The 14,251-nt window shown below is 43.2% G+C and overlaps 1 protein-coding gene across 2 annotated transcripts in view; it reads left to right on the top strand.

Moving 5' to 3' along the window:
* ARHGEF11 (Rho guanine nucleotide exchange factor (GEF) 11) overlaps positions 1-14,251 on the top strand; it is a 109,967-nt gene that overhangs the window by 52,013 nt on the left and 43,703 nt on the right. For both annotated transcript variants that reach the window (XM_011928467.1, XM_011928466.1), the window contains exons 2-5: positions 6,813-6,904; positions 8,573-8,671; positions 12,515-12,564; positions 13,374-13,431. In XM_011928467.1, the coding sequence (XP_011783857.1) occupies positions 6,813-6,904; positions 8,573-8,671; positions 12,515-12,564; positions 13,374-13,431 (299 nt within the window). The remainder of the gene's footprint in view (positions 1-6,812; positions 6,905-8,572; positions 8,672-12,514; positions 12,565-13,373; positions 13,432-14,251) is intronic.

Here is a 14,251-nt window from a genome sequence, read left to right as displayed (position 1 = left end):
TATATATATTATATGTGTGTGGGCACATGTGATGTATATATGTGTATATGTCTTGAATGTATATGTATGTATGTAAAAGAGAAAATAAAGACCAAGCAAATCGACATGTGGCATATACAGGTCATATAATTTTTTGTTTAGGAGCACAGACGTTGAAGTCACACCAACTTTATGCACATCTTAACTTCATTTATTTAACCTCTCTGTTCACGTATTGGAAAATGGGGATGTACTCCCCGTTTCAGTAGACTTTTGTGAGGATTGAATTAGATAAGGTTATATCAAGGGCTTAGCACAGCACCTGGTAGGCAGTAAGAACTTTTTCATTATTACCACAGAATGTGGATGTTCTGGGCCTTGTCCTCATTTACACATTTGTGATGGGGTAGGAGTGAGGAGACCAGGAACCTCCCATTGACAGATGGAAAGGACATAATGTTGTTTGCTTATCTTTGTTTCTTTAAACTCCAGAAGCCAGTCCTGTTTGGCCACCTTAAGTTCGAACTCGTATAGTTTGTAGGGGTCTGAGTGAAGCAGTGGGCAGTGTAAGCTATGGGCAGTGGTGACTGGGAAAGGTAAGGTATGCTCACCTGGAGAGGGCTGCCACCACCCATTTTCAGCTGATTGTCACTATGTGAGACCGTAAGCTTGAGGATGCCAGAACTTCTGACTGACCTTTCAAGAGAAGTCAGAAATCTGTATTTTATTGCTTAGCAACTAACTTTTAAAATATATATATAGACACACATACACATTCACACACAGACACACCGCAGGCCAACAAAAAGGATATGTGGGCTCTCTGGAAGGTCACCAAGCATCTCCTTGCTTTGTTGCCCACCCTGTAGGCTGGGGAGAGGAGCATGTGGATGCATAGTTAGAAAGCACCTGCTTGTGCCTTGTGCTGCACTCAGGCATACCGGGAAGTCCACACTGCAACCTCTGCCCTCCTAGAGATAGGCAGGACTGACACAGGGAGCCTTGGAGGAGGGGAGAATGTGTGCGCCAATGCGGGCTGCGTTGTAAAGAAGAGGAAGAGTTCTGTGGGTTACTCTACAGATACTGTATGTGAAAAAAGCAAAGCGCAAAAGGGGATGATACTGCCTGTTGTATAAGGAAGAAAGGAAAATAAGAATATGTATCGGTATTTATTTAGTTTTACAAGAAGAAACACAGCAAGGAAACCAAAAACAAATGAAAATGGTTACTTAGGGAATGGGGAGAAAGAATAGGTATACTTCTGAATATACTTTTAAAATTTCATTTTGATTTTCAGCCATATAAATGTTTAATATATTCAAAAAATGAAATAAATAAGCTTGAAAAAAAGCAAACCCTAAAATTCAGTACAAATATAAAAAGAAACCTAAATATATCTCAAATTGATAACATAAAAATAGATTAAGACTGAGCACAGTGACTCACGCCTGTAATCCTAGTGCTTTGGGAGGTCGAGGCAGGTGAATCACTTGAGCCCAGGAGTTCAAGACCAGCCTGGGCATCATGGCGAAACCCCATCTCTCCAAAAAATACGAAAATTAGCCAGGCGTGGTGATGTTTGCCTGTAATCCCAGCTATTTGGGAGGCTAAAGCAGGAGGATCACTTAAACCCAGGAGACAGAGGTTGCAGTGAGCTGTAATCGTGCCACTGCACTCCAGTCTGGTTGATGGAGTGAAACCCTGTCTAAAAAAACTAAACAAAACAAACAAAAAACCCAACAGATTAACCCAGAAATTTTCACACACATTACTGATGGTACTGGGATATAGTCTGAGGACATAAAGAACTGCAAGAAAACCTTGAACTTCATAGGTTTGTTGTTACTAGTGATATTGATGTAACTCCAGGAACGATCTTTTCTGCATATTGAATAGAGCAGTGAGTAAATATATTGGTATTGTTTAGGAACGGGGTTCTCAATATGAGAAAAGGAAGATACAATATGGAATGGGGAAGATGAAGAACCCTGTTGTGTTGAATTCAAATTGGAGATACCAGTGTGAACTCAAAAATTTATAATAAATTTTTCTAGCGCTTGTCCATTAAAAGGGCCTGGAACGAGGGACAGCTCAGCAGCAATGAGTACCTAGCAGCCAGATCTTGTTTCTAAATGCATTTCCTGCTAAAAGGAACAGGGCTCCTTGGAGAAATGTTTGATTCCCGGTCTGGCATAGGGAAAGTACAAGGTGAGCATGGAGTACCTTTTTGTGCCAGAAAGCAAGGACATGATCAAAGACAGATGGTGACATGTTAAAAGGACACAGGAACTGGCTTTTAGAAGCTCCCACTGGTCAAATTGGAACATTTTAAACTTTTTTTTTTTAAGGGTAATAGAGTATAATGTATTACTTTGGGGGAGAAACAAGATCCGTGAGTTCATAGCACTACTCCAGAAAAGAGATGAGATGACATTTTTTGTAAAAGCTTACCGGCTAATATATGTAGAAGGAATGATAGAATTAGCAAATTGCCATTTTGCAGGCACCAGTGCAATAAGCGCTTTAGGCAAGAATCATCTATGGAGAGTAAAACTGTTGGATGAGAGATGTTGGAAAACAGAGTATCTATGCAGTCTCAAAATATCATCCCACAGATTTCTCATTAATTCAAATGAGAAAATAGATTTTTACCATTGAAAAAATCTCAGGAGTACCACTTTACCTAAGTAATCAAACCTACCATCACAAAAATGGGACAAGCTGTCCAACATCACTTATGTAATAGTCTCTTAAAACTGTTTAACATGAATCTAACCATGAGGAGGCATCAGATGAATCCAGATTGTAGGCCATTCAACAAGATAACTCGCCTAGACTCTGCAAAACGTCAGTGTTATGAGAGACAAGACCAAGAAAAGTGGGGTGGGTTCTAGATTAAATTAATCTGAAAGAGACATGACATAAGTATAATTCGAGATCTTTGATTGGCTCCTGAATTGAAGCAATTGGGGAATAGCTATAAAGAACTTAATAAGACAATTGGGAAAATTTGAATGTGTACTGTATATTAGATAATACTGTATCAGACTCATTGGGTGTGCTGATGGCATTGTTATATAGAAGAATTTCAATGCTCTTAGGGGATATAGGCTAAAATAGGGGTAAAGTGTCATGATGTCTGCAATTTTCAAGTGAGAAAAAATGTATAAACATAGAAAGATAAAACAAATGTGACAAATGTTAGTTGCTGAATCTAGATGAAGGGCATATAGATATTCACCATGCTGCTTCCTCAATGTTAATGTAGTTTGACATTTTTCAAAATAAAATGTTGGGGTAAATGAAATGTGTGCTGCAGTGGTCAGGGATTGCTTCATGGAGTCAATGCCATTTGATCAGGACCTTGAAAAAGTAGTAGGAGATGGACAGAGATGACAAGGGATGGCAACCATCAAGTCAGAGATGGGAATGAGTACAGCATTGCTTAGGATCCAGTAGAGGTAGGTAGTAGGCAAGTAATCAGAGATGAATTTGAAAAGACATTTGGGTCCACAGGATGAAAGTCCTTTAATACCAGGTTATTGGAGGCACATCTGATTGTGTAGATAATAAGTTCTTGATGAGAGGGCCTGAGGGAGTAGTATTTGGGTAAGTTAGTCTGTGGTGGTGGAGTGCTGGATGGACTGGAGAGTGGAAAAGTTTTTTTTCAGTAATCCAGGCATGAGCCACTAGACATGTAGCTTAAAGGGATGATTGTCAATGATTATGTAAAGAAAGGAGCGACTCTGGGAAAAGATTATAAAGAACCTACGGGTTTCTTTGACTGGCAGTAGGGGATAACTGAGAAGTTGGGTCAGAAAATCTGTCTCACTGGTGCCATTTAGAGTACAAATTTGGGGGGAAATTCTCCACTCTTCAGGGTCGCCTCCATACCCCCAGGTTTAGGCTGAGCAGAATCTGAGCTCTGCTGTCAAATTTTGATGAGAATGTCATCAGGAAAAGGGAGGGGCCACCATTAAAGTCTTTTCTATCTATGACAGCCTCCAGTTCAGGCCAAACTACCTTCCTCTCTCCTTTCCTTGTTTCTCAGATTTTTAACTTTCCAAGGTCTTCCTCCCAAATATGTACGCGGACTCACAACCCATCTGACACAATAGTGTATCCATTGATTCTGTCCACCAGGCCTGCCTTCCATAGGCACCTCTTCCTCTTTCAGTTCAATGGTAGTTTTCTCTCTTTTAAGCTCTCAGGAAAAAAAAAAAAAATTATGCGTCTGTTGCAAGTATACTTATGTTGCCATCTCCTTGTCCCCCACATACCTGCCCTAGCCTGTGATTTTATTTTAGAGAAACTTTTGATGACTGCTGAAATGGTCTTTGTCCATGCCCCTAACAGTTGTTGACAGCAGGGACATGGACCTTTTGGTTCATTTGCCTTTGATTATGTGGAACTGCTTATGCCTCAGCTCAAATGCAAACCATATCAGGTTCTTAGGTTCAAGTGCACCTTCTAGGCTTTAATATGGGCATAGGAAACCAGCTTCCTGGTGGGGTCAAGAACAAGGCAAGAAGGCCCGAGGTGTCCCAAGATAAGATGGGCTTTCTTTTTAGGTAGGAAGGAGGAGGAGTTCAAACCCAGCATGGATAACCCTGTACAGTCACAGAGAATAAAGTAGGCAGAACACGTAGGAGGAAGGAACAGTGTAGGCAGAGACAGAAGCCAGAAACCATAGCAAGTGAAAGGAGGACAGTAAAGGGCAGGGACCAAGAATAGGACTGAGCCCCTACTGCATCAGGCACTGAGGACCACAGCAGCAAGACCCTCTCTGCTTTCACGGACCTTGCAACCTTGCATGTACGGCTTTACAGACAAGTGAACAACAGCTTTTTCGGTTGGGTATTTGAGCTGCAGGAAGGATAGATACTGGGAGCTGTGGAAAACATCAAAGGGCACTTCCCTGGGCATCAGGCATTATACTTCCTGTTAGATGCTGTGGTGAATGGCCTAGCTGAGGACAGATGACTGTTCTCCTGAGTACGGTGGGGAGGTTCTAAAAGGTTTTATGTGGCAAAATGACAGGGGATGTTACTAAGCTCATGACTGTTAGTAAGCTCACCTTGTGACCAGGTGCCTCCCCTGGGTCACTCTTGGCTCTGTTGTAGTTTTTCTTTGCACCAACCATCTCTAGTGTCTTGTCTGGTTTATGTCGTGTTTTGTTTTTCTTTCTCTTTCTTCCTCCTGTCCTGCATCGCTCTCTCCTGGGCCCACACTCTCTTCTTCCTTGATGTCCTTCTCTGATCCAAAGATCAGCCAGTAAAAAGCAGTCTCACCTGTCCAGGTAAGAGGGGTGCCACTGTGAGGGGGGACGAAGACCCCCTCCTTTGTATTTATAAGTTACTTGTTCCCTCACATGATTTCAAACTTTAGAAGTACCAAAGAATATAATAAAACCCTGCAGGTCCACTCCTGTGCCCCAGCCACCCAGTTTCCCTCCTCAGAGACAACCATATTATATATTTCTTTTGTATTCTTCCAGAGATATTTTAGATATTTTTGCATATGTAAATAAATATTTAAACATATATAAGCACATAATTTTATTCTCTCTTTTACTCACTTTTTTAAACTGTCCAAATAATTCTGTATTTTGTTTATTTCACTCAGTAACGTATCATGGAGATCATTCTCTATCGTGTATAAAGAGCCTCTTCATTCTTTTTTGTGACTGAATTCTGTGTCATTATATTGCTGTAATTTATTTAACCAGCCACTCATTGTGAACATTTAGGTTATTTCCAGTGCTTTGCCATCACACACAGTGCTTCCATGAGTAGCCTTCTACTTAGTCATTTGCTATAGGTAGGATAGGAATCGCCCCTTTCTGAGGGGCAGCAACTGTTGATTCAGGAACTGGCAACTTGTACACTTTTCCAAAAAGGAGTGCCACAGCAGTGATTGAAATTTCTTCTGTTCCTGTGAGGGTCCTAGTTGAAGAGGAGATCCAGCAGTGAATCCTTTGATTTGGTGATCAGTACCACTTGGAGGTTTGGGGTCTTTAATAGTTTCCAATTAGGCAAGGTGCCTCAGGCTGGCTGAGGGAATGGAGCTGAATATGGGATTGGAATACTGCCACCAAACAGACCAGATTCCGGTTCTCCCATGGTACCCAAAGGATAAATGGAATTTTCAGAGGCTTGGGCCATTCCTCTACTCTCTTTTCTAGAAAGTGTGCAAGTTGCCGGTTACCCAGCGGGCTTGTACTCACGCCCATTTACCCTCCTGGAGATCACTATGGAGAGGTGGAACTTTGAGGGACAAAGAGATGAAGCTAAATGGGGAGCTTGTCTCTGCTGCCACCACTACAGCCCCATGCTGTGCTCATGCAGACCTCTGTGTGTGTTTGACCCACCTCGTCCTTCCCTCCAGTCTTCCCTTCCTTTGCAAATCATCGCCTAAAACTAACTGGCTGTTTGGTTTTTTCCTGTCTTTTTCTTGCATTCATTTTCTCTGCTGCTCCGTTCTGTTCCATCAGCCCCATTGCAGCCTGGTAAGACCCAACAAGCGTGTATACGTGTGCACATCCCCTGCTTGCTATTGTCTCTTTGTCGCCTAACTCCAGGAAGGGTTATTTCCCTTCACACCTTGCTGGGTATTAAAGAGATCATGCTTGCCCTGCCAGCCCAGGATTCCGATAGGTTGTGTTACCAGTGGTGTACACATGGCTAATGTCCTACCAGATTGGGTTACAGGGTGGGTAGGTTGGTCTCTCGTTATCCAAGACTCAGGGCCCCTTTCGACAGAGCCTCCATCTACTACAAGGCTGATCCCTCCCTGCCCAGCTCATTGACATGCTTTCCTTACTCCTTCTCCAGGTTAAGTAGCCTGTCTTCTCTGGGAGATTCTGCACCTGAGCGCAAGTCCCCTTCTCACCATCGCCAGCCTTCGGATGCCTCTGAGACAACAGGTACCCTCCTTGGGAATTAACACACAAACACAGCCAGGCATGGTGGCACCTGCCTATATTCCCAGCTACTCGGGAGACCAATGGGAGGATCACTTGAGCCCAAGAGCTCTGGCTGTAGTGTGCTGTGCCGGTCAGGTGTCTGTACTAAGTTCAGCATCAATATGATGACCTCCCAGGAGCAGGGAACTACCGGGTTGCCCAAGGAGAGGTGAACTGACCCAGGTCAGAAATGGAGCAGGTCAGAATACCCATGCTTATCAGTAGTGGAATCACACCTATGAATAACCACTGTACTCCAGCCTGGGCAACATAGTGATACTCCATCTCTTTTTTTAAAAAAAAGCATATGGTCTGGTGTGGTGGCTCATGCCTGTAATCCCAGCACTTTGGGAGGCCAAGGTGAGCAGATCACTTGAGGTCAGGAGTTTGAGACCAGCCTGGCCAACATGGTGAAACTCCATCTCTACTAAAAACACAAAAATTAGCCGGGTGTGATGGTGCGTGCTTGTAGTCCCAGCTACTCAGGAGGCTGAGGCAGGAGAATTACTTGAACCCAGGAGGCAGAGGTTGCAGTGAGTCGAGATCGTGCCACTGCACTCCAGCCTGGGTGACAGAGCAAGACTCTGTCTCAAAAAAAAAAAAACGCATGGATACAGAGATGCACACTCATACAGACAGATCTGTATACTCCAAATGTAAAGCAACTTAGTGTTTATGTTGAGCACATGATGTATACTAGGCATTGTGTTAATGGGTTTTATATAAATTGCCTCCATACATCAACGTAGAAACTAGGTTTTATTATCTTTATTTTGCAAATGAGGGAGGTGAGGCACAGAGAGGTTGAGAAATACGTCAAAGATTGCAAGCTTATTGGGGACAGAATCAGGACTTGAAACCAGTTCTGTTTTAACTCTAGAACCCACGCTTTAATCATTGCAGGATGCAACCACACATACTCATACACATGTACAATGTCTAGTATACACTCACAGGGATGGAGACATTTGGTAGTCATAACCTCTGTTTCTTTTTGTTTTTTAATTCTGTATATTTTTTTAAAGGATACGTGACAAGAAGAAAACACTTTTATTTCTGAAATATTTTATTTTATTTCAGAAATAAAAGTGTTTTCTTCTTGTCACGTATCCTTCCCTGGATTTGGCAAGAGACCACTCCTAAGACACCCTGCATAAGTTACCCAGCTCTATAAAAAGAATCAACAAGCATTGGTATACCACTTGCTGCATTCATTGGATGTCACTTAACATGTAACTTCTAGGCTCACTTGGGCTTCAACCCTGGGAGGCTCCTTATCGGTAATATTAGTCTTCAGGAGGATGGCTAGACCTGGTCCTGCCCCTTCTTTGACCAGTCTCACCCAGACACACCAAAAGGGACAGACATGTATGTGAGAGACAAGCATTTTAGCACCTCAGAGAAGGGTAGTTTCTTATTTGGAATACAAAGTAAGTTTTAGGTTTTGCCAGCCACCGAGGGAGGCGTGTCATTGCAGTAGTGTTTAGACAGGAATAGTCTAGGGAATTTGGTTAATGTGAAAAGGCTTCTTGAAGAAGAAAGGCACTGAGGCTTCCCTGGGTTGGTCTTGGCATGTGTACACTAACCTTCCAATGACACTGCATACTCAACCTTTCTCTCCGCTCCCAGGTCTCGTTCAACGCTGTGTCATTATCCAAAAGGACCAGCATGGCTTCGGCTTCACAGTCAGTGGGGATCGCATTGTTCTGGTGCAGTCTGTGCGGCCTGGTGAGTGCTGCATCCCTCCTGCCCACGGTGGACAGTTCTTGCAAAGCCACCATGTATGTGACAGTGCCACTCATGCTTTCCTGTGGGGCATGAATGAATTACTCTAGAACTAGTTCTCCATGGGTGCCCGGGGAAGCCTCTTCGATGCTAAGCCCCCAGGCAGAATTTCTAGAGATTGCACCTCGTGCTTGCTTCCCTGGCTGGGAAGTGAAAAACCAGCAAAATAGCTGTCAGGTCATCATCAGGCAGATGTCTGATTGCCATCGAAGGGAGCCCCTCATACTGGGTCACAAGATTCTGTGGAAGAATCAAAGACCCCCTTTCTTCATATTTACCTCCACATTACCTGGCTAATTGCACAGATGGTCACTTTCTACAGTTTTATAACCTGAGACAGGCACAATGGTCCAAATGATTACAGAGCACATTTGCTGATACAATTAACATTAAATAATAAATTACAAACAGATGAATGATATATGTTGGATGTGATGTCAGGGGAAATGGTGTTTGGAAGTTTGAGTAGTTTGTGATTTGAGCCATAGCCATTTTCCTTGTGATCATTTGGGAAGCCCTCTTAAAAGAAACAGGATTTTTAGAAGTAGTTTGAAAGATGAAAATGAAAAGCAGATAAGCAGGATAGGAATTTGGTGGGAAGGAAATGAAGAGTGGGTGGGTATCATAGCCAAATCCATCCAGTTACCAGTTGTGTATAGAAGGGGCGTGAACAGTCAAAACTCTAGCATATGCCAGGTAGTGGAACCATTGTTGGTGGTCCAGGCTGAGGAAGACAATCAGAAAGGCAATGAGTGGCCGGGCGCAGTGGCTCACGCCTGTAATCCCAGCAATATGGGAGGCCGAGACGGGTGGGTCACGAGGTCAGGAGATCGAGACCATCCTGGCTAACACGGTGAAACCCCGTGTCTACTAAAAATACAAAAAAATTCACCAGGCGTGGTGGCAGGTGCCTGTAGTCCCAGCTACTCAGGAGGCTGAGGCAGGAGAATGGCATGAACCTGGGAGGCAGAGCTTGCAGTGAGCCAAGATTGCGCCACTGCACTCCAGCCTGGGTGACTGAGCGAGACTCCGTCTCAAAAAAAAAAAAAAAAAAAGAAAAGGCAATGGGAGTGGAAGAGTCCTTAAAGGGTAAAAAAGTGTCCCTAAAAGGAGTAAACTTCAGTGCAGTAAGTATCATTGGGCTGGTGACATGGAGCATCCTAGGCTTGGCTTAGACAAGAGCACAAGGAAAGGATTGGGAGCAGGTTTCCTGATAGTGCAGAGCAGGAGGGGAAATAGACTTGCTTTGATTTTGAAGGAAGATATGGGATATGTTCACAGGAAAGATGAAAAGAGAATTTCAAATTTGTGACCAAAATGAGGTATGTGGATCATATAAGGATATAAATAAGTATGGCTTCTTATGTTTGGGAGTAGGGTAAACTTACATCAGTGGGAGGTTTGTTTTGCATATCCTGGGCTGAAGCTCTAAAAAGATAGTTTTATTCTTTGCTTTTCTTATTTCTCAGGGTTCCTGGACTAGGGTGAGACAGAGTTAGTGGAACTGCCAGTAACTTGTACTTTTCCTCTGCCAGTCTATCTGGTACAGAAAATATGGGATCCCCTCCAGTGAAGTCTAGGTTCAGCTCTCCTTTACCTTCTTCCTTTTCTTAGGCTGAGCAGAGTCAGACCCAGAGAGGAAAGAAGGAAAAGATGGCTTACAAGGAGAATATGAGTTCTAGAGTCTGTGTGTGTGTGAGTTGTGTGTGCGTGCATATGTCCGTGTGTGTGTGTTGGGGAGGAGAGTAGAAGAGACTTCATTTGGATTGGCATTGAAGTCACAAGAGTAACAAAGCAGTGGTTATCTTTTACAGGTACATATTAGGATTTTTAAATTCACTGTTTCTCAAAGTATAATCTGTGTTCTGCCTGTATTAGAATCACCTAAGCCCAAAATGATTGAAATCCTTTTTCTTGGGGCTGACCTCGGAAACACTGAATTGCTTTCTGGCACAAGGTCCAAGAAATACACTTTTTAAAAATTCCCACAGTGATTCTCATGCTTGCTGAAGTCTGAGAACTTCTCAAGTTCCTTTACTCTGAAGAGTTTAGTTGTTTTTTTTTTAAACACTAAGTTACTAGAAGTCACCTCACGTGTTTCATACATTCAGGCAAGATAGCTCTGTTCTCTTTAATGTTAGTTTCTAAATGAATGTATAAGATGGAATTTTAAGCTATTTGCAAGTAGTCTTCCATAAATAGCACACTTTAGATGAGGGTAGTCTTGAGTCCCAGTATTGAAAAGCCAAATTGGAATGTAGTCATCACTGTATTTTTCTTTTTAGAGTAGAAATGTTTAGATGGGCTTTGTGGGAGTTTTGTTTTGATCAGAGGAATGCAACTTACAGATTTAATGATCACATTGGGGCAAATGTACAATGTGTAATTTTTATGCTTCTCATTAACTTGTTTTGGCTTTAGTGTTCTTTGTGCTTCCTGGATATAAATTAAACTAGGAATATAAGTCATTTAAAACTATCTTATGAGGCTAGGCGTGGTGACACATGCCTGTAATCCCAGCACTTTGGGAGGCCAAGCCAGGAGGATTGCCTGAGCTCAAGTTCAAGACCAGCCTGGGCAATATGGTGAAACCCTGTCTCTACAAAAAATACAAAAATTAGCCGGGTGTGTTGGCACATGCCTGTAGTCACTTGGCCACTTGGCCACTTCGGTGGCCAAGGTGGGAGGATCACTTAGCCTGAGAGGTCAAGGCTGCAGTGAGCCAAAATCACACCACTGCACTCCAGCCTGGGTGACAGAGTGAGACACTGTCTCAAAACAAACCAACAAAGCATATTGTGGTCAAAACCACTGTAGCCTCCAGTTGAATGACAAGTTGAAAAAGTCAAGAGCATGTTCTTTTGAGCACCTCACAGTCAGTCACCATCAGAAGCTCTTAATTTGGTCCATTTTAAAGGGAGAAACTGGGCTGAGTATGGAGGCTCACGCCTATAATCCCAGCATTTTGGGAAGCCCAAGGCAGGAGGATCACTTGAGCCCAGGAGTTCAAGACTAGCCTGGGCAACATAGTGAGACCTCATCTCTACAAAAAAAAAAAAAAAATTTTTTTTTTTTTTTTAATTAGGCATGCTGGCACACACCTGTAGTCCCATAGCTACTTGGAAGGTTGAGTTGGGAGGATCACTTGAGCCCAGAAGATCCAGTCCGTAGTGAGCTGAGATCATGCCTCTGCACCCCAGCTTGGGCTACAGGGCAAGACTCTGTCTACAAAATAAAGGAGCGGAGAAACTGTAAATGGCTTAAAACAGTTTTTTTTTTAGAGAAATAAAACAGTTTTCTTTAATGATGTGAACACCCGGAATATCTTTATGAACCTCTCAGGACTTAGGAAACTCTTCTTTTCATCCTTTTCTCTGTATTTCTCTTAATTATTATTTTAACAATTATGTTTCATACAGTAAACTCATTTTCCCCCCGGATAATAAAAAGTAACTCTGATTTGACCTTGGAATATATCCAGACACATTCGAGTGAGGCACACGTGCTCTTTCCAGAGCCTGGCCCTGCCTCGCTCCTGCCTTGGCCTGGCTATTAGAAGTCTGGCATCTTGGTGAAAGGAAGAGCAAGAGATGGGACCTTATAGTTCACTCTAGCTTTAGAGTATTTGTGTCACTGGAGTAGAATAGAAAGTACACCCAGAATTTGAGATACTTAACACAGAGAAATAAGAGGAAATTTCAGAGGAGAGGTGATCTGACAGGGACCTTGGTGTAGCTTCAGTGGAAGAGGTTGTTGGGCTGTGCTGACCAGGCCTTCTCCTTACAGGAGGTGCAGCCATGAAGGCCGGTGTGAAAGAGGGCGACCGGATCATCAAAGTGAGTGACCCCAACACGCACTCCCACTCCCAGCAGTGGAAATAGATGTGCAGGGCACTCCTGGCCTTGGCCCATCCTGCACACTTTCATCTTGATACCAACTGCCAGGCAGCCACTGAGTGAGGAGTGGTACCATGCGAAGGAGCTTAGTGGTATAGCATAAGAGAGAGTAAGGAGGAGGATAGCTGTATTCCATATTTTAGGCCCTTCTTGACTCTAAAGCAACCAAACTTCTACAACAAGTTTTATTATTCTCATTTCACAAATTACCAAAATAAGATTAAGAGGGAGGGTTAGTAACTAGTGAAGGATCCAAGACTTCAGTTCTCAGGTTGATATTCTTTCCTCCATATAATGCCAACCTGGGGTCCTTGCTCATTCTGAACTACTATAACCTGCCCTGGTCGTTCAGACCTTTCTTTGACAGAATGGTGTTCAAGACCAGCCTGGGCAACATAGTGGGATGCATTAAGGAAATCCTAAATGCAGAGACTTCTTAGTCCTCTGTAAGGAGGAAGCACACTGGGTGAGTGGACATTCACATGTGTGTGACGCAAGTGGTTAGAAAAGTGTATACCAAAAATAAGTGAATGAATGAACAAATTAAGGAATGAAGACACAGGTTTTATTCTTGAAAACTCATAGGCTAGCTGGAGACCAAATTCATAGTGTGATTTGAGTGAACAAGTGACCAGAGGAGGCTAAAGAGCACTGGAAAATCGCCTCCTAAAAACGTGGCATTTTGAACTTACAGAAGGATCCCCTAGCTGTTCATCACCATTAATCAATACTGTTTGTCCCTCCAACAGGTCAACGGCACCATGGTGACCAATAGCTCACACCTGGAAGTGGTAAAGCTGATCAAATGTGAGTTGGAGAGAGGTGACAACTAAAGTAGGGGAGCAGGTGGTCCAAGAGGGAGGAAACAGGGAGGAAAGGGCAGGCCTGCCATCCCAGGAGGTTTCCTTTGTAGATATGCGAGGCAGCTGAAGTCACATCTTTAATCTTAACATGGAGTGATCCACTTAAATGGCCACAATTCCCTATTATTTCAAGTGGAGACAGTACTAGGCTCTCATGAGACATCTTCATTTTTACCCACATTCATCTTTGCCACTCCCATTTAGACCACATTCCTACTGAGACCAGGTCTCCCTCAAATACCTTTCATTTCACTCTGCCACTGATGGACATTCTTACTCATTTGTTTTCTATGTAGCAGGGAAAAGCAACAATAATCTGTTTATAGCCAGGAAGGCCCAACAATTGAGTCTGCACAAATATTCAAATAGAAACAATAAATGTTGAAGAGAGAATTGAAGAATGTGGGAAGTTTGGGGAGAGCAGAGGGCTAGAATCTGAGTGCCTGATCTGTGCCATGTGGGCAGTATGCTCGGAGCATGACACTGGCTACTTACTTTAGTGAGATAAAGAGGGAAACGGGGCTGCTGAGGCGGCCTGTGGGGCGTGTTCCCAGATATTTATGAGTGGAATTCTAGTTGAGGTCTCTACATGAAGGAAGGGCAGGAAGCAATACTTGGGTCAGTGCAAGGCATGAAGGCAGGGATTAGAGAATGTGTGGGGCATTAAAAGTGAGGAGAACTTCATCTACAGAATTATGAGTTTAATGACAGGACAAGGGAGAACAGCCCCCTCCTGTGTAGCTGGACTGTCTCTCCAGAACAGC

This window comes from Colobus angolensis, unplaced genomic scaffold (genome assembly GCF_000951035.1).
Source record: "Colobus angolensis palliatus isolate OR3802 unplaced genomic scaffold, Cang.pa_1.0 Scaffold77, whole genome shotgun sequence".
In the NCBI taxonomy this organism is placed as follows: Eukaryota; Metazoa; Chordata; class Mammalia; order Primates; family Cercopithecidae; genus Colobus; species Colobus angolensis.
Note: the sequence above shows the minus strand (reverse complement) of the source record. Positions and strands in the feature narration are given on the sequence as shown.